Below are 26,328 nucleotides of genomic sequence, written 5' to 3' on the forward strand. Positions count from 1 at the left end.
GGTAATTTGGCCACTTGTGGTGCTCATCTTTGATAGGAGCAACTGCAATGCCACTCATGTTAGAAGGAGCAGTGGCTAGCTTCTGCAGGACAGGGGATTCAGCTCTCTCCTCCCTCATGCAGGGGGTGAAAGAGGGCCGGCACTGAGACTGAGAACTCACCTCAGGAAGAAGGAGATGCCTTCATTGCAGGTGGGGACAGCATTTGTGATCGGTGAGTACAAGGGTGAAGGGAGGGCACGACTCTAAAGTATGGGGGGCACTGTGATAGGGGAACTTGATGTGTGGGAACACTGTGATGGGGGAACCTGATGTATAGGAACACTGTGATGAGGAACCTGATGTATGAGGACATTGTGATAGGGACACCTGATGTAAGGGGGCACTGTGATGGGGACACCAGATGTAAGGGGGCACTATGATGGAGACACCCAATGTATGGGGGCACTATGATGGGGACACCTTATGTATGAGGGCACTGTAATGGGGACACTTGATATAAGGGGGAACTGAGATTGGGGACACCTGCTGTATGGGGACACTGTGATGGGGACACCTGATGTAAGGGGGCACTGTGATGGGGACACCTGATGTATGGGGACACTGATGAGGACACCTGGTGGATGGGGACACCTGATGTAAGGGGACACTGTGATGGGGAATTCTGATATATATGGGTAATGCGATAAGGGACCCTGATGTATGGGGACACCTGATGTATGGGGGCACTGTGATGGGCACACCTGATGCAAGCCAGTAGGGGCCCTAATGCATTACTTTGCCCAGGGGCCCATGATGCTATTAAAATGGCACTGCCCAAGGTTGAGTAACAAAAAACCTAGTGCCCTTGATCAGTGGGTGGGGGTAATGCCCTTTTGTTGGTGTCAATGGAAGGAGTAATGCCTCATTGTATGATTCAGTGAGATAAATTGTGCCCCATTGTTGGTGTCAGAGGGAGGAATTGTGCCCCTTTGTTGGAGTCAGAGCGAGAAGGTCTGCCCCATAATTGATGTCAGTGGGAGGAATTATGCTCCATCGTTTGAGTCTGCGGTTGGAATAGTAACCCATTTTTGGTTCCAATGAAAAAAACATTGCCCCATAAATGGTGTTAGTGGAAGGAACTGTGCCCAATTGTTTGTGTAAGAGGAAGAAATAGTGCCCCACTAATGGTGTCAGTGGGAGGAACTGTACCTCATTGTCTGTGTCAGTGAGAGGAATAGTGCCCTATCATTGGTGCCAGTGGGAGTAATAGTGCCCCATTAATCATGTTAGTGGGAGGAATTGTGTTTAAGGGGACCGCTAAATGCAAACAAAAATCCACAGTTTGGGGACCACTGCTTTAAAGTAATCTTGTAATTTTTACAAAGGTATTTGCTTCATTTCAGCACAACTGACAATTTTTCTAGAGACAGCATGATAACACAAATAACACCAATTTCATTAATACAACAGCAGTAACAAGACAAAACTTACATCTGGAGTGAACAGATATTTGATCCCACTCACAGAGCCTTTTAGGGTCAGAGCTCTGATCAGGAAAATGGTGAGAACCAAGTATGGAAGTGTTGAAGTCACGTAAACTGCCTAAAAGGTAAAATACATTGTATTAATCAAATGTTATATTTACTGATCTATCCTTGACCATAAGTCTGTGTGTGTGTGTGTGTGTGTGTACAATCATGCAAGCAGCTAAATAATTGTATTATTATTATGTCCATTTCACCTATGTGTGGTCACCTTTGTAGTTGCTACTGCCTAGTGACTGTGGTGTTATACAGATGTATATACTAAAGGAAAAGGTAAAAGTCTTGGAAATTGCACATTTTTATAAAACCCTGTAGGAAGGTGTATGACAGCCTCAGCCTGTGCTAAAACCAGGCCATGCCCCCAATGTGTTTCATCTGCCCCTGGAGCTTAGTCATGGAGATAAGGATCCCATGCATAGTGGGGAAATAAATCAGCTGCCGTTTAATTAGGAAAAATTGATATCAGGTAAACATTAGCCTTACACTGGGATGACATAGCATGAAAAAGCTGATGCAAAAAAAAAAAAAATATATATATATATATAATGTCCAAAAAATGCCAAAACATATAGAGGATAAATATAGACACTTAAAAAAACAGTGATGGCAAGCAATGAAAAAATAATAGAAATTCATTTGTATCCATAAGCCCCAAAAGCAGCTCAAAAAGGAAAAAAAGGAAAGAACAATCCTCCCAAAAGCATAAGATATGGAGTCCAAGAAACCTCTTTAAAAACTTGCATTCATTTTATTATCAACAAACTTAAAAACAACACCTAAACTGGGATAAATGGACTCCCAACAAGAGTGCACTCTAATACAATAATATACAGTACATAAGTAATGTATAACGTAGTCTTCAAATGAGAGCCAAACTTAGCTTACAGGTAAAGATATATATAGAAGCAAAGCTTGAAATAAAGTTATCTTTAATCATTTCAAGCCATGCTTCTAGCCAAGCAGTAGTTAGTCTTGGCCTTTAAGATTCTATCAGTTTGCTATTGTTTTAAGGAGTATATTAAAGGGGAGCTCCACCCAAAAGGGGAAGTTCTGCTTTAAGCACTGCTCCCCCCTCCCCTGCCACATTTGTCATGTTTTTTTTCCTGGGGGGGGGGGGGGAGCGGGTACCTAGCTTTGACTGGTACCCATTCCCCCTACCACTTGGATAGCCTAAGCGATCCGAGTGGAAGTTCTCCTCTCCCCCTCCCTCCTTGCAGCCTTCTGGGACACGTCACAGGTCCCAGAAGACTGCTGGACCATTCAGCAGGGGCAGCACAACTCACACATGCACTGTGCACACCTGGATGTGAAGACGAAAGCTGTTACAGCTGGGTGCCCACAGCTAAAATGCCGGGGAGAAGAGAGGGAGAGAAGCGATGGTTCGGGTGACCACATCGCTGGATCCTGGGACAGGTGAGTGTGTGTTTATTAAAAGTCAGCAGTTACACTTTTTGTAACTGCTGACTTTTAATGAACACAAAAACGACTTGAGATCCTCTTTTTTCCCTGCTGGCACACTTGGATCCTCCTCTTCTCTGAGTGCCACCATAGCAATCTGTTTACTCTGGGGAAACTCGTAGGGGCTGGCTCCTGAGCTGGGCTGTATGTGGCTATAGACACACACGGCAACTCGGCCGACACACAATGGTTCCCACTGCTCTTAGTAAAGCCTGAGAATGCAGGAATAGAGGAGAGCGGAACTGCTGAGGGGACAGCATTGGATCAAGAGTGGTGTTGGGTAAGTGTTTGGGGCAGGGGGGCACAGACACAATTTTTTTTAACTTTAATGCTGAGAATGCATAAAGTTAAAAAAAAAAAACCTTTTGCCTTTAGAACATCTTTAAGTATCAAATAACCATCATTCCTAACAATCTGAACACACCAAAAATTTACTACGCACCACTTTTAGTTAAAAAATACCTTTCCGGTTGTTTCAATGCCTCTGATGGTACACACGTACAGAACACCCCAAGCACAAGCCAAACTAAGCACAAGCCACCATTGTAGAGTGCCTGAATCTTCAATTGATTTAGAAACATTCAGTGTTTCTCTGTACCAGTAATAATCCACAGGAGAACTCCGTGCACACTCAGATTCAAGACCTAAAAATGTTTTGTAAAATGTTATTTATTTGTCATATATTCAGTCACATTGCTTTTATACAGTGCAACTTGTATCTCTTAAAACATCAATAAACAGATTACAGCTAAATGATTCATTGGTTTAAACTTTTGTGGTAGAATAGGCGGTTGGTGGTATCTCTTACTGGTAAGTTATGTTAAAGCCCAACTTCAGCTTTTTTATTCATACCCCTTGCTCTGACATATCCTGCATTTTCTTGGTAATCTAGGAGTGCCCAGAAACCGTTGGGGCTGACACTAGATGAAAAACATAATCACTAATAATGTCCACCTGAGTGCATTTTTGCACTCTCCCAACACTGTCCAGTTGCACGATTCAGTTTGCAACAAACTTGGGAGTCTGGGAACATTGTGTCATAGAAACCTCTTTATTGGCTCTTCATTGGAGGTGGCTATACCACCAATCTTCCAGGGATTCCATGGGACTGTCCTGAGACAAAACAATTTTACAGCGCATACATACTGCTAGAATATGGGTATTAATAAGAAGGACAGTGATAGAGGAAGTGGTGGTATTGTCACACGATGTCTGACCAACCACTTATATTTAGGGCATTGAAAGTCACCCTTACCAGATCTTTTATAACAGTGCATGTAGAAAATGGGTCTTCAACTATGGCAATTATTTATTTTATTTTAGAAACCTGAACAATATGGTGTATATTATTAAAGCTTAACAGCTGCTGGTTGATATGTGATCTATGTTAGCCCCCGTTATTTTACAGTGGAACTTAACCCATAACAGTTTGATAACAAAGAATGTTCTTTAACAAAAGAACATACATTCCACAATATTAATTTTGCTACCAAAATTAGTGTGTGCTGAATATTGCCCCCAACATTGCTCTTTTTTCATGTTGCTAGATGTTGCCATTTTGTTGAAGCCCAGAGCAGTCACTTCCTTACTGGAAACTCTCCCCCTCTTCTTGGTCTCAAAAACTATATGTCACTTTCTGTAATTAAAATATGTACATTTCCAATCTAGGAGAGGAAGACTACCTAAAGCTTTACAGTGCTGAAGTTCACAGGCTGCCAATGATGGAGAAAGAAGAAAATATTAGGAAGATAGGAGAAGATCCCATCCCTGTAAATGTAACTTCTTTTTGTCTCCCTGGCAGCAGAGTTTGACCTGTCACCTCTCCAGAGATGTATAGTAACGAAGTAGAACTACTTAAGTACTGTACTTAAGTACCGAAATGCGGTATCTGTACTTTCCTAGAGTAGAATTTTTTTCTCCTACTTCTACTTTTACTTCACTACATTTTTTCAATGATTTCGATACTTCTACTCAAGTATTTTTTTTTTGTGCTGCATAGTTACTCGTTACTTTTAAAAAAAATTACCACTGCCAGAACAGTAGATGGCAGGTTGCATAAAGCTCAAAAAAATGTGTATAATGTCATTTGTAAATCAGCGCATACGAAAATAAAGGCTGTGTATAATAAAAGCTGCTATACCAAATCTTTCCAATAAAAAGAAAATATGAAACAAACAAATAAATGGTGCTACAGCGCTTAAAGTGCATCAAGAAACTACAAACAAACACAGGTTAATCATTTTAATAAATCATTTGAAATAATAAAAACAGTATGATGTTCATACTTTTGACTTCTTTCTTTAATAACTACATAACACAGTACTTGTACTTCTACTTTCAGTACTTGAGTAGAATTTTTTTTTCAAAACTACTGGTACTTTTTACTTTTAGTACTTAAGTAGCAAATTTTTTGAAAAAACTACTTGCAATACTTAAGTAAAAAAAATGTTGAATACTTTAGTACTTCTACTTAAGTAACTTTTTCTGCGAGCACTTCCACTTCTACTCAAGTAATTTTTTGATCGAGCACTTGTACTTTTACTCAAGTAGAAATTTCGAGTACTTTATACAAGTCTGCACCTCTCCTGCTTTTCTTTTCTCCTTCCCTAATCTGTGTTCCCTCAGCAGAGTGTGTGTCATTCCTGATGCTTTCTTGTCCCTTAAGCAATGGTAAATCTTAAAACTATCAACTGATCGGCCTCTAGTGCCTCTGATTTTAGGCACAGTGCAGACAACAGATAGCACCTGAGCATATGCAGAGCAGGGCGAGACAGTACATTACTAGATTTTAAACAGTATACCCACTCATTTTAATGTTTAACATAGCTATTCTGTACCTGCAAAGGGACCAGCCTGAAATGATCATTCAAGCCATAATTTTCTGAAGTTCAGCTTTAATTAATGAACTTCTTCTTTAAGGTAGGATCAGACAAAGTGTCAGCTATCTTCTTATATTTTGTACAGAGAAAGGCATGTGTAATGGTAGAGTTTCATTTAAAAAAATATATATATCCTTTGTACTGAGGGATATGTATGTCTGTAAGATTGTCATTTATGCCGCTAAAATCAGGGAGTATTTTGTGAGTACTGGACTAAGTTATATATACTGAGAGTAGGCGAGAATTTATTGAGCCACACCCAATCATCTGTTAATATAACCACACCTACTTTTCATTGTGAGGTGCTATGGGCACCTTAGGTTCTCATCTCCCTAAGGTGTTCCTCTTTCTCAAGTTCTAAATTTTGGAGCTATACAATTCGACTCTTAGCCTTCCACTTCCAGTTAATAGAATATGTAATTTCTGGGTGCATGAAACTTTTTTCAAATGCAAATGATGATGAAAGATGATAAAAAGTGTTACCAATTAACACGAAAAAACCCCCCAGAAATTAACAACCTATTTTTACTATGTTGCAATGAAAGTGTTGCTCCATATTAACCACTTTAAGACCGGAAGGATTTGCCCCCTTAATGACCAGGCCCTATTTTGCGATTCGGCAACGCGTTACTTTAACGGACAATTGCGTGGCTGTGCGACGCTTTACCTACATAAAATTGACATCCTTTTTTTCCCACAAACATGTGATCTAACTGGGGGGGGGGGGGGGGTGGCTTCTTAGATGACCACAGAGACATGTGATCCTATATAGAAGGATCACATGAGCTCTGTGATAATTTCAGGGAGAAGGACGGTCGGCTAGAGGCATCAACGCGACGGTCGGCTTTCCGGCAGTAACGACCGATGTGGCTCGGGAGCCGTTCGTTCGTTACCCCGGCGAGCGGGAGGGGACGCCCCCCCGCCGCTTTCCGCGGCTTTGCCCGGGTCTCCCATCCCACCGGGAGACCTGAGCACCCAGCCGGCATGCCCGCCGGCTGGATGGAGTCCCAATCAAAGCCGGAAGCAGCTTCGATCGGGTCTCTGATGACGTAATCCATGACGTCACATCCAGGTTACTCTGCTGCTAAAGGCAGCAATTCAAAAAACGAGTGTATTCAAAAATGCCGTTTGCGGCGTTTTGAATACATGGAAGTGTAGTGGAGGGGTCTAGGGTCTTTTAGACCCTCGATCCCTCCATAAAGAGTACCTGTCACTGCATATTGCTGTCACAAGGGATGTTTACATTGCTTGTGACAGCAATAAAAGTGATCAAAAAATCAAAAAAGATAAAATAGGAAAAAAAATAAAAATTTTAGCCACCCCGTCGCCGTTAGCTCGTGCACGAATAAACGCATATGGAAGTCGAGCTGAGAATTAAATCATTGTTCAAACCACACATGTGAGGTATCGCCGCAACTGCCAGAGAGTGAGCAATAAGTAAAAAAAAAGAGCTACTTTCTAACTCTAAACTGGTAACCGTTAAAACATTTTCAAGAGTTGCCTATTGAGATTTCTATTGACCGTAGTTTGTCGCCATTCCACGGGTGTGCGCAATTTTAAACTTTGTTGGGTATCTATTTACTCGGCGTAACATCATCTTTCACAATATACAAAAAAAATGGGCTAACTTTACTGTTTAGTTTTTTTTTTAAATGCAGTGAAATGTGATTTTTCGTAATTTTTCCAAAAAAATGGCGTTTTAAAGACCGCTGCGCAAATACCGCGTGACAAAAAATATTGCAATGACCGACATTTTATTCTCCAGAGTCTTTGTTAAAAAAATATATATAATGTTTGGGGGTTCTAAGTAGTTTTCTATGAAAAAATACTGATTTTAACTTGTAAACAAAAAGTGTTAGAAATAGGCCTGGGGCTTAAGTGGTTAAAAAATGACATCCAATATAAAATGTAGGTTACTGGTGAAGAAACTACCTAACTATCTGTTACTACCATTTATAGATTATTAAGTATCAGCTTTTAAGAAACACATAATACACTTCAAGTCTTTATATCAATGATGTACAGAGTATAACATGACCATATAATAATAGAAAATATTGTTAAAGTGTATTGGTATTCCCCTAGGCAGTGGTGGGGGACCCCCAGATGGCTCTATGGGCTGCTAGTATTTTAGCTAAAGATGAAATCCTTGAATCCTTGGTGGGGTGGAAAAAGTTGGGCGCCAGTCACTTTAAGCAATTTAAAATAATAATTTAATATAAGACCAATAAACTCAGCGAAAGGGAGATTAAGGCACAGGATACCTAAAAAGACCACTAAAGGAACACTCTGAACCTATACTTAATACAGAAGAAGAAACTTTAGGTCAAACTGGCACTCTGTATTCTCCAGACTGTAAAGCATTTTTAATGCAGCACTTATACTCCTTGGATAAGCCACTAGGACTCTCTGCAATGTCCATATCTTGTACCCAGCTCTTCAGGAAACGGAGAACCTCTGGTGCCCTAATCTAGGTAATCGTCTTCCTGTACCTCCACCCCTGGATAGAGCCTGCAGCTGCAACCTTCAGGCACCAGACTTGGGCCTTTCTCAAGCACAGCACACCTTTATAAAGCAGCAGGCCTGGGAGGTAGGGTGCCTTAAGAACACATCCTCCCCAGTCAGAAGACCTGGGAGGGAAAAACCTTAGCGACGCACCCTTCTTGGACAGCAGGCATGGGAGAAAGAGAGCTTTTCAAGGTCGCTCCAACTATTTATATACTTAACCAATGTGTACCACTGGGAATACACCTCCTAACGGTTGACGAGTGAGACATAAATGTTCATAACTTAGATGTTTGTATCTTCTAACACTTTTGCCAGGAACTCTTCCCAACATCATGCAAAAGGAAATAATAGCAATGACCTTAGGGAAAATCCTGGGGAAAGCAGAACTATAATCCATTCTCAGGCTGACTACAGCTTAGTAGCTTTAAATGTAGGGAGAATACTGCTTTTATATAACCAAAACATTTTTCGCGGTAAAATCGCGTTAAAAAACGCGCGAAAACGCTACGCTCAGGTGTGAATGTAGCTTAAGTTGTTAGTATGTTTTCAACAATGATGTTATAACAAGGTCAATGAAACCAAGTTGTCATTGTAGACATTACTGATAAAAAAAGAAAAGAGAGAATAATAAATTCAGGAAGGAAGTGAAACTAGGTAGAAAATAGGAGAGGGAGGGGGAGTTGGGTCATGGGTAGGCTTTCAAAAGTGATCATATTCTAACAGTAGTTAGTAATCCAAAAACCACAATGGTACATTAAGGCCCCGTTCACACAGGGGCGACCCGACTTGGGGGGGGCGACCTCCGAGGTCACGGTGCGAGCAGCGCGCTGCGGCCTCGGAGCGGCCGCCACGGACTTCATAACATTGAAGTCTATGGCGGTCGCCTCCGGGTCGCCCCAAAGAAGCTCCGGACCCTTTTTCTAAGTCGGAGCGACTTGTGTCGCTCCTATTAGAACGGGTCCGCAGCTTCCCTATGGAAGGCGACCTGTGAGGCGACCAGGTTGCCTCACAGGTCGCCTTAGTGTGAACGGGGACTTACAGTATGAACTTAGTAAGTTACAATTTGAATCTATTGGAAAGTAGTTATTGACCCAAGCATAAACTTAGATAACACATCAGCCAGAATAGCCAGGTAACATCATATTTAAATGTGTTTAAATAAGGCTTACATCCATTTTAAGCTGAGCTCTAGCCTTCCTTTATGAACACTGTTGGTAAACATCAAGCAGTAACAGAAGCATGTGTAAAATAAGATATTTTATGTATAGTTTAGTTTTTGATCTTTTCAAAGTTTGGGTCAGATGATGCAGTGCAGCTGCTCCAAACTACAGAATTACTAATCGATGTATTGCAAACAGTTCTTAAATATGATGGCATTGCAGTTCCTCTACTTCTTGTCCCAGAAGCCTGTACATATAACTAACATCAGGCTGAATGGGGAAATCTCTTGGGGTGGAAAATGGGCAGAAACATAAACAACAATATTACTGCTCATATTACTGCCAAGATTTACTATATCAAAGTGAGGGCAAAAACTTGAATGCTCACCAGCAGCATAATAGGGAAAGCAAGTTCGCCCTAATATTGATGCAAGCAATGCATTACATAAAGATTGTTACTAGAGGAAAAATATACAAGTGTGTATAGTAAATGAAATATCAACAGAAAAGTATGGTATGACTAGCATGTAAGAATGTAAAAAATTGCTGTACTCTCAGGTAGCGGTAGGGCTTACATTTAGCTGGAACTAGGTGGTTCCACCACCTTTGGCTCAGGCTCTCTGCTCCCTGCTCACCGCTATCACTTGTAAACACAGAAGTCCGGCTTCTATATCTACAAAATGAGAGCTTGTCTCCTGAGCGGCTTCCACTAATTGGGACAAGGCAAATGCAGGTGCCCGGGGTGCAGTGCCAATGCCGACATCCCCACTGACTCTGAGAGAGGCAGAGTCACCTAAAGTGCATGGGGAGGTACTAGAGAAGAAGAGGGGTGAAAGTGAGACGTGGATGGGGGATGCAGAAGTAAGCAGCTGTGGAAGAAGGCTGATCTCTGCACTATGTATGTAGCGCACCCCTGAACTCTGCACTATGTACGTAGCACACCCCTGAACTCTGCACTATGTACGTAGCTCACCCCCCAACTCTGCACTATGTACATAGCACACCCCTGAACTCTGCACTATGTACGTAGCACACCCCTGAACTCTGCACTATGTACGTAGCGCACCCCCCAACTCTGCACTATGTACGTAGCACACCCCTGAACTCTGCACTATGTACGTAGCACACCCCTGAACTCTGCACTATGTACGTAGCGCACCCCTGAACTCTGCACTATGTACGTAGCACACCCCTGAACTCTGCACTATGTACGTAGCTCACCCCTGAACTCTGCACTATGTACGTAGCGCACCCCTGAACTCTGCACTATGTACGTAGTGCACCCCCCAACTCTGCACTATGTACGTAGCGCACCCCTGAACTCTGCACTATGTACGTAGCTCACCCCTGAACTCTGCACTATGTACGTAGCGCACCCCCCAACTCTGCACTATGTACGTAGCACACCCCTGAACTCTGCACTATGTACGTAGCTCACCCCTGAACTCTGCACTATGTACGTAGCGCACCCCCCAACTCTGCACTATGTACGTAGCACACCCCTGAACTCTGCACTATGTACGTAGCGCACCCCTGAACTCTGCACTATGTACGTAGCGCACCCCCCAACTCTGCACTATGTACATAGCACACCCCTGAACTCTGCACTATGTACGTAGCGCACCCCCCCAACTCTGCACTATGTATGTAGCACACCCCTGAACTCTGCACTATGTAAGTAGCACACCCCTGAACTCTGCACTATGTACGTAGCACACCCCTGAACTCTGCACTATGTACATAGCGCACCCCCCAACTCTGCACTATGTACGTAGCACACCCCTGAACTCTGCACTATGCACGTAGCACACCCCTGAACTCTGCACTATGTACGTAGCACACCCCTGAACTCTGCACTATGTACGTAGCACACCCCTGAACTCTGCACTATGTACGTAGCGCACCCCTGAACTCTGCACTTTGTACGTAGCACACCCCTGAACTCTGCACTATGTACGTAGCGCTCCCCCCAACTCTGCACTCTGCACTTACTATGTACTGTATTGTGCACTCCTGGTATTTAATGCCCCATTAAGACCCTCCCACTGTTAGTGAAATTCGACCACAACCACTATTTGATGCGGTTTGGGGGGTGTGTGTGTGTGTGTGTGTGTAAGTGGGGTTATGGAGAGCTGTGGCTGAGTTCCTGCACCTATTGTATGACAAAAACAGCCCGGGGTAGTTGGAATAACAATAATTGCATAATCATTGAAAATACAGTATAGTTGCTTTAAATGTACAAAATAAATTAAAAAAACTTTACCTGTTCGGTTTTGATTTAATGGACATTCACTCCATGGCAAAGGTTCTTGGAATGAGTTGAAAAAGTACCACATAACCCAGGCTATAATGGTATTGTAATATAAACCCACCAAAAAAGACACCAGCATTGATGCAATTCCTAAAAAATAAACAGTTTTTATTTTTTTCATTATTAACTTTTTTCTATTTTTTTTTGACAAACAACATCAAAGAATAAAGCTCACTAGGCCAGGGTCACAAATTAGGTTTTCGTTCCTGAAATTTTTGGCGTCCCTGAATGAGTTGATGATAGTTGCTTCATCTTAGTGTGGAAGTTAGCTTGAAAGTCACTGAATGCCTAGGCAGGCATAATAAACTCTTGTGTGAAATGCCTAAATGTCAGAGTGCCTACCCCACATACTAAGCTGATAAAGTGGTGTCAACACAAATTGCCCTGCCCAAGTCATAATTAACATCTGTGCATAAATCATGCAAATGAAATTGAGTTTGCAAGATATTATCTAAACATAGTCTAATTACCATCATTCGGGGGAGGCAAAAGAAGCCATTGGCTCCCGCTGCTGCCAAGAGCCATTCAGGACTGAAAGTACCTGGGGAGTCAAGGCTTTTATGGACATCGCTGGATCGAGAGGGGCCTCAAGTAAGTCTTAGGAGGGGATGCTGCATACAGAAGGTTTTTTACCTTCATCCATAGAATGGTCAAACATTCCCTTAGACACACTCCTAAACCTTGTGGACAACCTTCCCAGAAGATTTGAAGCTGTTATAGCTGCAAAGGCTGGGCCAACTCAATAATGAACCCTATGGGCTAAGACTGGGATGCCATTAAAGTTCATGTGCATGTAAAGGCAGGCATCACAATCATTTTAGTAATATAGTGTATATCAGTGTTTGTCATTTTAAGAACCACCACAAATCAGTCTTCCTAATAAACATCCGTTTTCTTGCAGTAACATCTTACAAACATATGCTACCGTTAAATCAAGCAGTGTTTGCACAAGTTTTATTTCCCCTAAATATAATGGGAACATGGATAGTATCTCACAAAAGTGAGTACACCCCTCACATTTTTGTAAATATTTTATTATCTCTTTTCATTTAATGCCTCGGGCAACAAGTGAGTACACCCCTAAATGAAAATGTCCAAATTGGGTCCAAAGTGTCAATATTTTGAGTGGCCACCATTATTTCCCAGCAATGCCTTAACCCTCTTGGGTATGGAGTTCACCAGAGCTTCACAGCTTTACAGGTTGCCACGGGAGTCCTCTTCCACTCCTCCATGACGACATCCCGGAGCTGGTGGATGTTAGAGACCTTGCTCTCCTCCACATTTCGTTTGAGGATGCCCCACAGATGCTCAATAGGGTTTAAGTCTGGGGACATGCTTGGCCAGTCCATCACCTTTACCCTCAGCTTCTTTAGCAAGGCAGTGGTCGTCTTGGAGGTGTGTTTGGGATCGTCATCATGCTAGAATACCCAGTCTCTGAAGGGAGGGGATCATGCACTGCTTCAGAATGTCACAATACATGTTGGCATTCATGGTTCCCTCAATGAACTGTAGCTCCTCAGTGCCAGCAGAATTTATGCAGCTCCTGGCCATGATACTCCCACCACCATGCTTGACTGTAGGCAAGACACACTTGTCTTTGTACTCCTCACCTGGTTGCTGCCACACACGCTTAACACCATCTGAACCAAATAAGTTTATCTTGGTCTCATCAGACCACAGGACATGGTTCCAGTAATTTGCAGGCTTTCTTGTGCATTATCATCAGAGCAGGATTCCGTCTGTGATGACAGCCATGCAGACCATGTTGATGCAGTGTACGGCGTATGGTCTGAGCACTGATAGGCTGACCCTCCACCCCTTCAACCTCTGCAGCAATGCTGGCAGCACTCATATGTCTATTTCCCAAAGACAACCTCTGGATATGACGCTGAGCACGTGCACTCAACTTCTTTGGTTGACCATGACCATGGCAAGGCCTGTTCTGAGTAGAGCCTGTCCTATTAAACCGCTGTATGGTCTTGGCCACTGTACTGCAGTTCAGTTTCAGGGTCTTGGCAATCTTCCTATAGCCTAGGCCATCTTTATGTAGAGCAACAATTCATTTTTCAGATCCTCAACGAGTTCTTTGCCAAGAGGTGCCATGTTGAACTTTCAGTGTTCAGTATGAGAGAGTGAGAGCGATACCACCAAATTTCACACACCTGCTCCCAATTCACACCTGACACTTTGTAACACTAACGAGTCACATGAGGGAAAATGGCTAATTGGGCCCAATTTGGAGATTTTTACTTAGGGGTGTACTCACTTTTGTTGCCAGCAGTTTAGACATTAATAGCTGTGTGTTGAGTTATTTTGAGGGGACAGAATATTTACACAAGCTGTACACTCACTACTTTACATTGTAGCAAAGTGTAATTTCTTCAGTGATGTCACATGAAAAGATATAATAAAATATTTACAAAAATGTGAGGGGTGTACTCACTTTTATGAGATACTGTATTATTTTGGTAGGGCAGCATACAGTAAACATTTGGTAGAGAAAGAAGACAATTTTAGATGTTCATATATATATATAGTATATATATATATATATATATATATATATATATATATATATATATATATATATATATATATATATATATATATATATATGTATATAGTAATAAACTGTACAGCAATTTGCAAACAGGTGAAAATGCTTATATACATATTTATAATCTATATTATTACCATTACAAACAATACAATGTGCTTTTTAACAGGCATAATAGGACACAGATGTGCAGCTAGCTGGAAGTATGGACACATGCCAATGGTTTTACTTGAGGACCACAATGTAAGACACAAAAATGTTTGACAATGCCTTTATACATTTTATATATATTTGTTAATTTATTTTATGTTTCTTGTTTCTAAATTGTTTAGTTCTTAATAATAAAGCTTACCAACTCCTTTTAGTGTTGGGTGAATGGTGCTCCATACTCCTACGCTGCCTTTTCTTAGACGTTGTCCAATTGCAAATTCTACATGTAGAAGTGGAATGCCTTCAAACACCAGTAGTATAAGGAAGGGGATCATAAAAGCTCCTATAAAAATACAGTATATTTTTAATATTTGTGCTCTTTGCACACAAAACAATACATGCATAAATGTAACATGGAAAAATTTGTACAGTATTATTGGTTTCACAACCCATATTATTATTTAAAATTACACCTGTAAATACAGATGCATGTAGTCTGCCATGGCTGGCTTTTTTATGAAAAGGTTGATTGTCTGGCTGTGTATTTCAGTATTTAGAATCCCTTATTTCAATACTTTTTCTAGGTTGTTGGCTAGGAAAGTGCATCAGCATGACAACCAGGCAACCAACGTTTTCAGAAGGAAATGTCAGCAATGACCATCTGCATGTTTCCTTCATGGCAGCTGTACTTTGCCATAAGTATAGCTTCCACATAAAAGTATACTTCAGTCTTGAAGAGAAAAAAAAAGAAAGTGTATCACACCTTTCATTTTGTCAAAACATAGTATTTTATCATTTAAAATGTCATTGTTTTCGACCATCTATAGGTGAATTCAACACAACGATTAGCAAACAGTTTTTAATGTTCTCACATTAGAATTTTCAATCATCAATAATTCTAAAATCTTTATGGGGATACAGAAGTGGTAAACGGGCAAAAAGAAATAACTTACACAGATGTGTTATTTAGCCCCGGTTCACACTTCTGCGTGTGCGGGGTTCGCATGTAATGTCGGAGCGCACTGCTCCAACATTACATGCGATCAGCTGTGCGGTGCGAGTTTAGCCATACAGTTTGTATGGCTAAATTCGCACCGCACCCGCAGCAAACACGCACAGGAGGCATTTTTGCTGCCGCATCAGGATCGGATCGCACAGCGGTTCACACTTGTGCGATCCGATCCTGTGCGAACTGCACGATCGCACTGCGATATGCGATCAAACTGGGGGTGTCGTTAAGATTACATTGACACCCCCAGCGTATCGCATATGGCAGTGTGAACTGCCGGGGGTGCGTGTGCGATGCGGGAACAGGCTGCGAATTCGCAGCCTTCCCGCATCGCATAAATGTGAACCGAGCCTAAATAGCAATGTTTTACACCACTGTAAGTTCACTCTAAGGGCTCATGCACAGTGCAGCTCCAAAAAAGCTGCTTTTACAGGTATTTGAGTTTTTTTTTCAGCTTGAAGAAGCTTGTGGTTTTTTATGTTTTTTTGTGCTCTTGTGCACGTTTTTATTGGGCTTCTCCAAGCTCCTTTGAGCTTCTATGAGCTTTTTTGAGCATAAGCGTTTTTTTTTCCACAAACCCCCTTAGATAGTATTTTCTTAACCACTGTATAAACAAAATAAAAAGCTAGAACAAACGTTTTTGCGTGTTTTTGAGCTTCTTTGAGCTTTTTAAGTTCTTTGGGGTACTAGCTCCTCTCAAAAACGCGGGTTTGGTGGGGTTTTTGTCTACCTTTAGGAGCATGTGCCTGAAAATACCTGAAAAAGCCATAGTGTGCATGAACACATTGGTTAACACGGAGTAGAGTTTCCAGGCCGAAAAAATAAGAGCTCAAAAGAACTCAAAAGCCTGCAGGAGCTGCTTCTTTGAGCTCCTTTGAGCTGCAGTGTGCATGAGCCCTAAGGGGTATATTTATAACGCAGTCAATATGACATTACCTAAGCATTCATTGAAAGTGAATCAATCAGTCACTGTGATTCAAACACATGCACTTCAATGAAAGTTTGGTGAATGTCTCAATCACTGCTTTGTAAACATGCCCCCATATATATAGCTAGCATGCTGTATGTATTGTATATGATAATTCCAACACTTTGATTCACACACTCTTTCACACTGCATAGGCTGGAGGGTTACAGCATTTTTCTAAGACAGTTAGGAGTGTATTTATAAGTAAAGTTAAATACCTATTTATCCACAGAAACTGCTGGTGATTTTTTTTTTCCACGTGAACAGGGCAAAATCGAATGTTCTCAGGATATTTGCTCTAATCAAATGTTACAATTTAAAAAAAAAAAAGAATGGTTTGGGAAAATACCATGAAACACCACTGCATAGAGCTAAGGTTCATAGGGAATAAGTATTTCAGATATAAAAATAGAGTTTCTATTTCTGCAACCATCTAGCTTTCTGAAAACCATCAGCAAATTGCAAAGAGTTGTAAAAAAAACTCTGTTGTGTCAGAACGACCACAGAAATTTAACCACTTGCCGACCGCCGCACGACTATTTACTGCGGTGGTCAGCCCCTCACAGGCAAAGCGACGTAGTACTACGTCGCTAACCTGTGAGGCTCTAGGGAACGAGCGCGCGCCGCCGTAGGTGCGCTCCGCGTGGTCACGGACCCCCCCGCGCGTGTGCCCGGCGGACCCGATGTCCGCCAGGCACTCGCGATCGTCCGTTACACTGGAAGAAAGGCAGGCGCCTGTCATTCTTCCCTGTGTAAGAATGGAGATCAGACAGTTCTACTATGTAGGACCGTTGATCTCTGTTCCTACACTAGTAGCCACAGCTAATCACAGTTAGAAACACACCCCTAGGAAACACTTAACCCCTCCCTCTCCAATACAGTTAACTCCTTCACTGCCAGTGTCATTTTTTACAGTAACAGTGCATATGTATAGCACTGATTACTGCAGTAATGTCACTGGTAACCCCAAAAGTGTCAAAAATGTCAGTCAAGGGTCCGATCTGTCTGCCGCAATGTCGCAGTCCCGCAAAAAAATCGCAGATCGCCAAAAAAAAAAAACAACAAAAATGACAAAAATCTTTCCCTTAGTTAGTAAACGCGATAACTTTTGCGCAAACCAATAAAAATACGCTTTTTGCGATTTTTTTTACCAAACATATGTAGCATAAAACAAATTGGCCAAAAATGTTAAAAAATTTTGATTTTTACATTTTTTTGGGAATTTCATATAAAAAATTTTGAAAAATATTGTTATTTTTGCAAAATTTACACTCTTTTTTTGTTTATAGCGCATGATCAAAAAATCGCACAGGTGATCAAATACCACCAAAAGAAAGCTCTGTTTGTGGGGAAAAAAAGGACGTCAAATTTGTTTAGGTACAGCCTCGCATGACCGCGCAATTGTCCGTTAAAGTCACGCAGTGCCGAATCGCAAAATAGGCCCTGGTCAGGAAGGGGGTAAAATCTTCCGGGGCTTAAGTGGTTAATGTACTGCTCATACAGCAAAGCAACATTAGGGGTGATGAAATGACTATAGCAGACCCTCCATACTTAGAATTCAGGACGTAGGCAGTGAAATGCATGTGTCAGTTTAAATGAACAGTAGTAAGGTAAATATCTGCACTGTTTTAATAGATCTGGAGAGGCCTACTTTTTTATCAAAAAAATTTAGACTTGCACTTAAAATGGTGGTCATGTTTCCGAAAAATTTGTGAAGTAAATTTATATAATGTTGTAAATTGATGTAATATTTATACATTTTAATACAAATATAACTTTTATTATTACACAAATCTTAATTCAGTTAGTTTGAGGAAAGTTTAGATTGTCGGTGTTTATGGCTAGTTGTTCTTAATTGTACTCTGGGGTTGATTTACTAAAAGCAAATCCACTGTGCACTTGGTACTACCCTGCCATTTTAGCACTTCAAGATATGAGATAGGCTGTCAGAAAGTAAAAGCTGTATAAATTCCAGTATATACACCATTGTTTGTAGACGCTATAACTATTGCGCAAACCAGTAAATATATTATTGAGATTTTTTTTTTTTTTATTAAAGACATGTAGCTAAATATATTTTGTCCTAAATATATGACAAAAATTGAGTTTGTTGGTTATTTTTTATTAAAAAAACTAGAAAATGTAATTTTTTTCTCAAAATTTTCTGTCATTTTTCGTTTATATCGCAAAAAATCAAAACTGCAGAGGTGATCAAATACCACCAAAAGAATGCTCTATATGTGGGGAAAAAAGTACAGAAATTACATTTGGGTACAGCATTGCATGACTGCGCAATTACTAGTTAAAGTCACGCAGTGTCAAATTGCAAACAATGGCCTGGTCATTAAGGGGGTAAAACCTTCCGGTCCAGAAGTGGTTAAAGCAACATATTTTAGTTACATTTTATTATTAAATCATCCAATAATTCAAAATTGAAATGTGCTAAATCTAAAAGCTAAAAAAATAAAATATTCAACCTTTACAAAGGAACACTCGAGGCATATATTACATTCACGTTAGCTGATTTCAGACAACCCAATCTAACCACTGAATGGTGTGATGATAATGAGGTCTGAGCACCTCAAAACTGTGTGGGCAAACACAGGGCAGCATTGTTTTTTTTTTTTTTTTTCAAGTAAGCAGTGACACAGAGCAAGCTTACATCATCATTGCAGCCAGTGACCCCTTCCCAATATATAAATCCCAGGGTTCCATCTTTATAGCTGTTTAATTTGAGTAAACATTTCTCTGAGAATCACTGAGGTTCTGGAAACTTTAAAACAACTGATATTTCAACACAAGACTGACCATTAACCATTCTGATATGATATAATATAATATAATATAATATAATATAATATAATATAATATAATATAATATAATATAATATAATATAACTTACCACTAAAAAATAGGGATTTGTCTATCGTCTATCGTATACAACTCACAACCTGTTTATCCAGGCCTGGGTTATAAAACGCTTGTCGTAACTAGCTTCACAGGCATTAAGGCAATTTACAACTTTAATCCCTTTGAAATAATTTCCATTTGGTTCAGATGTTCAAAGTTCAGATGCCAAACCTGAACCCCACTGAAATCAATAAAAGATGAATGTGTCAAATCAAAAATACTCAAGTTCTGGGCCAAGGGTTGTCAAAAACAGAGTTAAACACACCGGTAACTCATTTTCTAAGAGTCTTTCAGGACAGCCCCCGAGAGGTAGAGCTCCTCCCTCCGGGTGCAGGAAACATGTAAGCCAAGAACTTCAGTATTCCCAAGAACTGTAGGAAGACAAATTCAAACAAGTATATCCATATATCAACATTATCAAAACCAGGGTGGGAATTCTGGCTGTCCTGGAAGACTCCTAGAAAATGAGTTACCAGTAAGCCTAACTCTGGTTTTCTCAAAATGTCTTCCAGGAAAAGCCACCGAGATGACAATCAAGAACCCATTAGGGTGGGACCACTGCTTGGAGGACCTCGCATCCAAACCCCTGATGTTTACTTGAAAATAGATCCAGGCGATAATACTTCCCACAAGTAGAATAGCTGGTCCACGTGGTCTCCTTACAGACTTGCTCTGGTGGCAAGGCACCCTCTCCCTCTGCCCATGAAGCTGACACGACTCTGGCTGAATGAGCATTAACAAACAGGGGGTATAATTGTTAGCAAATTATAAGATTCTGCAATAAATAGTCTGATCCACCTAGCTATGGTGGATTTTGATGCACTGAAACTTTTTTGTGCACCTGAAAAAAGTACAAACAACAAATCAGATTTTCTAAATTCTTTGGAAACTTTACGATAAGCCATAAGACTCCTCCTAACATCTAATAAACTAAACCTCTCCTCCTCCTTGCTAGTGGGAGCCAAACAAAATACCAGCAAAATAATATCTTGGGACCTATGAAAAGAGGAAACTTTGAGGAGAAATACAGGATCTGTCTTGAGAACAATCTTATCTTCAAAAACCAAAAAAAAAGGGTTCCCTTATGGAAAGCGCCTGAAATTTACTAACCCTGTGGTCAGATGTAATTTCTATCAAAAAGTCTTTAGTTAGTAAGTTATCAATCAATTTAACCAACGATTTCTCGAGTGCTTTAAGGACAAAAGACAGATCCCAAGATGTAAATGCCCTAATAGCCATCAGCTCAGCATTCCTAAATGATGGCTGTAAAAAAAAAACTCCTGGTTGAGGAACCACTTGTTGTGTCTTAGCTAATGGCTTAGGAAGTCCACTAGAGAATTATGTGTTCCCTTCAGGTGAATGGTAGATATTGAGGCCAGATTCTGTTCTGCCCAAGAAAGAGTGCCATCTGCAAATAACTGGAGGGGTGGACTCCTTGTCCATCCTTGTTTATTGATGTATGACACCGTAGTCACATTTTCCCATACGAATCTGGAGGTGTTAACCCCTTAGATCAGGCTGAAGGGCTTTGAAAGGCCAGCAGTACCCTCTGGTTAGAGGATCTCTGTGCTTCCTTTGAAGACCAGGAGCCCTGGGCCCTTCTGCCTAGATAGGCTCCACACCCAAAGGTGCTGGCATCAGTCATGATGATCACTTGATTTGGGGTGATCCATTCCAGACCCCTGCAAAGATTGTGATGAACTCGCCACCACCACAGCAACCTCTTGATCTTGGATGGAAGTTAGACTGGATGATCCAGCGCCAGTATCCATTCCAGGTAGGCAGAAGTAAAAGCTGAAGCGGGTGCTGGTGGAACCTTGCCCACAGAACTGCCGGCAAACAAGATGTCATAAGGCCCACAACCTTTATGGCATCCCCTACTGAAATCACCAGATTGCTCTGAAGTCTTGTCAGTGCTTGATCTATCTTTAGAAATGTCTCTTCTGGATGAAAGAGCTTCCTTTCTACCAGGAAATTTCGTACCACAGATAAGAAACTCTTTGGGTTGAATGAAGTCAAGCAAGACTTGTCTCTGATGATGAGCCATCCCATACTTAGAAGAAAGCCCTGAGCAACTTTTAGATCAACAGTCAGCTGTTGATATGAATTGGCCAAGAAGGGAAGATTGTCTAGGTATGGAACGATCATGATGGATCTAATTCGCAGAAGGGCCAAAGTTTCTGTTAGCAACTTGATAAAAATCTTCGGAGCTGAGGGTAGGCTGAAAGGCAGAGGCCAACATTGAAAGTGGCTGATCTCTGAATAAATTCTGACTGCCAACCTTAGATACTTCTGGAACGCAGGATGTATCGGGATGTGCAGGTACGCATCCCTCAAACCTAGAGTGGCCATAAAAACAACCTGAATAAAAAAAATTCCTTACAGAGGAGTTTGATTCCATCCTGAAGTACTTGTATCTTAGAGACCAACTAAGCAGCGCAGATTCAAGATCACCACGAACATGTGGGAGCAAAATCCTACACCCTGCTTATTTTGGGTAGCTTGATTGCAGGCTCATTGATACACCAGGTCCCCAAATAGAAGACATAGAAGCCTGCACCTTCTCTTGATCCCCTGCAAGATGGGTTACAAGAAACTTAGAGAGGGGACTGAAGTCAAAATCCAAACTGTATCCTTTTTCTATCAAATTCAGAATGAACAGGTTGGAGGAAATTGAAGTCCATTGAGGTAGAATAGTCCCCAGTCTTCCACCCGCTGGAACGAGGGAGTCATTAGGACTTGACTCATTACAACAAATCTGATTTTTTTTTTTATGAGGATGTGAGTAAAACCTTAGACAGAGGAGTGGCTGTGGATGTGGTATCCTTTGATTTTGCAAAAGCATGTGCCCCCCACACGGCTAATTTGTAAGGTAAAGTCTACAGGCTTGGAAAAATCAGTTTGTAAATGGATAGAAAACTGGCTAAAAGACCGTATTCAGAGAGTAGTGGATAATAATTTATACGTTGAATGGTCTAAGGCTGTTAGTGGTGTACCCTAAGGTTCAGTGTTGGGTCCCATACTTTTTAATATATTTATAAATGATATAGAGTCTGGGATTAAAAGTACTATTTCAGTGTTTGCAGATGACACCAAGGTATGCAGTGGAATAACATCCTTACAGGATGTCTCCAATTTACAAACTGCAAATGCACTGTTTAATTGGGCAACTATGCGGTAAATAAGGTTTAATGTTAATAAATATAAAGTTATGCACTTGGGGGCTAAAAACATGCATGCATCGTACATATAAGGAGGAGAACAGCTTGGGTAGTCAATGGTGGAGAAGGATCTGGGTGTTCTGGTAGATCATAAGCTTAAAAATAGCATGCAATGCCAAGCTGCGGTTTCAAAAGCAAGCAAAATCCTTTCTTGTATTAAAAGAGGTATGGACTGCAGAGAGAGAGACATCATTTTGCCCCTGTACAATTCATTAGTAATACCCCATCTAGAATATGCAGAGGGCGTGGCTTGAACGTTGAGGAAGATGGCTGCTTGAATCCTGTGCTCTGCCACACAGCACTCCTAAGCCACTTTCACAGACATCAGTACATCCCCTCAACATGGGCATATCGGATCGGAACACCTCTGCCACCAGGTCCCGATCACCCCGAGACCCGGATCAAGCGGCTGGGAGGCACATACCCGAGGTGTTCGGACCACATGCATGGGAGGCGCCTGCTCCTTCACAGGCCTCAGGTACACACAGGGCTGCTAGTAAGAGTCCACACAGGAGAGCAGAGCACACAGCGCCAGAATCCAATGCCATCCGTCCCTCTCATCCTCTATGCCTGGATGATTTGAAGGCTGTAGCCAATGACATTAAAGCCTCTTTCAATACTGCCATTATGAGCTGCGCAGAGACATGCAACATGTCACCAACAGGCAAGAGGATGTTGAAGACTTAACAAACAGGCATGGTAGATGCACAGAGAGCCCTAAATGCACATTCTTCTTAAATCAAAGACATACAGAGACACATTGAAGATTAAGAGAATGGGGAAGGAGGCATAATATCAGGATCAGGGGGATACCTAAGTCCATTGACGCCCCACTTTTATCAAACACAGTCCTAAGCAGGGGTCGAGTCCTGCGGGAACGCATGGGAACGACGTCCCCGCACTATTTCCACAGCAGGAACGCCGTTCCCATTGCTCCAGTCCTCCTGCAGGACCAGGTTAGCCAGAAGAGAGAACAGTGCAGGCAGCCGCAGCGTCTCGCCGCTCGCGCCGCCTCTACAAACAGGCCGGTATTGAAACTTTCAGCAGGACACCGGTGGAGGGGGCGTGCACAGCGGCATGACGTCACGCCAGCAGAGGGAGAGAGCGCAGCAAGCACCACCAGCACAGGCCCAGCGCAGGCCTAGAGCGCGTGTGGAATGGACAGGTGTGGGCGTGGCCTGACTGGAATGAGTCGATCGATGAGGCGGCGAGGCAAGGTGAAGGCAGCTGGCAGCATATCCAGAAGAAAACTGCAGAACAGCAGTCAGAGGAGCAGGCCGGTTTTGGAAGTGGCACTGGGGCTGGGAGGTGAGTCACTGGAGCAGTGAGTCCACAGTCCACTCACTGCACATTTGCCTCTCATACTGTCCCTCGCACTGTAAAATTCTGTCAGCATGTCAGCCACATTGTAATTTTCAGGGGTGTGTGACTCACACACTCCTGAAAATGACAATGTGGCTGACATGCTGACAGAATTTTACAGTGTGAGGGTGGTATGAGAGGCAAATGTGCAGTGAGTGGACTGTGGACTCACTGCCAGAAGAAAACTGCAGCAGTCAGAGGAGCAGGCTGATTTTAGAAGTGGCACTGTGGGAGCCTGCCTGGGAGGTGAGTCACTGGAGCAGTGCAGTGAGTCCACCATCCACTCACTGCACATTTGCCTTTCATACCACCCTCACACTGTAAAATTCTGTCAGCATATCAGCCAAATTGTCATTTTCAGGGGTGTGTGACTCACACACCCCTAAAAATGACAATGTGGCTGACATGCTGACAGAATTTTACAGCTGAACTGCTCCACTTACCTTACCTGCCACTTCTAAAATCGAATCCCCCGGGCTCCTCCACTGATGCTGTCTGCACACACTCTGGGCCTTCAAATGCATAAACATGAAATATTTTTGAATCGTGACTGATGCCCTTTGTCAGGAATATTTCATGTTTATGTGTTTATTTGGCCAATTTGTCACGAATGTTTCATGTTTATGCATTTGAAGGCCCAGAGCGTGTGGACGACATCAGTGGAGTCACCGGTAAGGCGAGGCAGCAGCACGCAGCAGAGGAGCCAGACACAGCCAGCACACAAGGAGCAGGCCCGGGGACATCGATTTCAGAGGTGCAAGGTAAGTCCACTGCACATTTGCATTCTCGTGCCACCCTCACACCCCTGGAAATGACAATGTGGACTGACACGCTGACAGAATGTTACAGTTGAACATGGCAAACATGTATAATACATGTCAGTAAGTTTGCTATGTCCAGCTGTAACATTCTGTCGGTGTGTCAGTCCACATTGTCATGTAACGTTTATGGGTTTAATATCCATTGTTTCTTGACAATGGGAATCAAATGCATAAACATGAAATATTCCAGACAATTGTCACCAGTCATTAATATTTTCATGAATATATCATAATAAATGTTACATTGTATTTTCTGTGAAATATAGGAGCGTATTTTTTCGGGGGGGGGGGGGGGGCGGGTGGATCTCGGGTGAGTTCCCACACTTTTTTCCCCAGGACTTGACCCCTGGTCCTAAGCATTTTTAATGACCCAGTTAATAGACCCCCTGACTCTATAATTGAAATGGAGAGACTTCACCGTGCAGTGCGACCGAAAGGCAGAGAGACTGACCCCCCCCCGTGATGTTATCGGTTGTATAGTTAACTTTCAGCTGAAAGAAGATATACTTAACAGAGCAAGACTAAGGGGGAGAATTGTATTCCAAGGAACTGAAATCAAGTTATTTCAGGACTTGTCCCAAATCACACTACAGAAAAGAAGGTCACTGCGCCCCCTGCTGGACACTCTCAGAGAAAAAGAGATTCCTTATAAATGGAAGTTTCCCTTTTGCTTGTCAGCGGGCACCAGGGGTCGCAATGTACTACTTAGATTCCCAAAAGACATTGTCACCTTCTGTGACACTTTAGGCATTCCTCAAATACCTATTCCTGACTGGAATCAACTCCCCATACAACCAAGATCACGCTGGGAAGAAGCCATGGAAGTGCAAGACAACAGATCACCGGGCCCTTGTAGAAGAGGAAGATCTTCACCACATGCTTCTCCACCACATGTACGTCATCGCTCACCAGGAAGGGGTAGTGTTCCACCTTCATCCGCTCATAGGAGAGCAAGAAGGGAATAAAGACAAATCCTTTCTTACATCATCACTCTTACCCAAATGAAACTTCTGAGTTCTAACTTTCACTCTGCTTCCATTTCTTGTCTTTTTGCATTCCATACATAGGCGTGCGCACAGGGTGTGCCGGGTGTGCCTGGGCACACCCTAATCACCTAGGGCACATTAGCATTATCGCTCTGTTTGCCAGTGAGGAGATGGGAAAGATCTCCCTCGGACCTGCTCTGCCATAAGAGAAGTGCCACACACTTCTATTTCACTTTGCCAGCAGGGAGAGTAATGTACCAGGGCCATATACATGTAGGCAAACACATGCATGTGTATTTAAACTTTAGGGTGCACACCCTAATGCAATAGGCTGCGCACACCTATGGCAAGGTATCCTATGATGTCACTATACTTTGTCTCTAGACCAAAGAATCTGCCATCTCATCTATCTTTGAAGGTTGTATCTGACTAAATTAACTATTGCAAGCAGGTGTTTACCACATGAGTTAAAATGATCACCAGTGATTGATCTATAAATTTACT

At 42.0% G+C, this 26,328-nt stretch overlaps 1 protein-coding gene across 1 annotated transcript in view; it reads right to left on the bottom strand.

Annotated features, from left to right (window-relative positions):
* Window positions 1–26,328, bottom strand: part of SLC6A19 (solute carrier family 6 member 19) — a 156,063-nt gene that overhangs the window by 56,276 nt on the left and 73,459 nt on the right. The window contains exons 3-6 of the mRNA XM_082258406.1: window positions 14,750–14,890; window positions 11,793–11,930; window positions 3,445–3,626; window positions 1,472–1,582 (exon numbers count right to left, since the gene is read on the bottom strand). Of these exons, the coding sequence (XP_082114532.1) occupies window positions 1,472–1,582; window positions 3,445–3,626; window positions 11,793–11,930; window positions 14,750–14,890 (572 nt within the window). The remainder of the gene's footprint in view (window positions 1–1,471; window positions 1,583–3,444; window positions 3,627–11,792; window positions 11,931–14,749; window positions 14,891–26,328) is intronic.

The sequence above is a fragment of the Pelophylax lessonae genome, assembly GCF_965119305.1.
Source record: "Pelophylax lessonae genome assembly, chromosome: 5".
Lineage (NCBI taxonomy): Eukaryota > Metazoa > Chordata > Amphibia > Anura > Ranidae > Pelophylax > Pelophylax lessonae.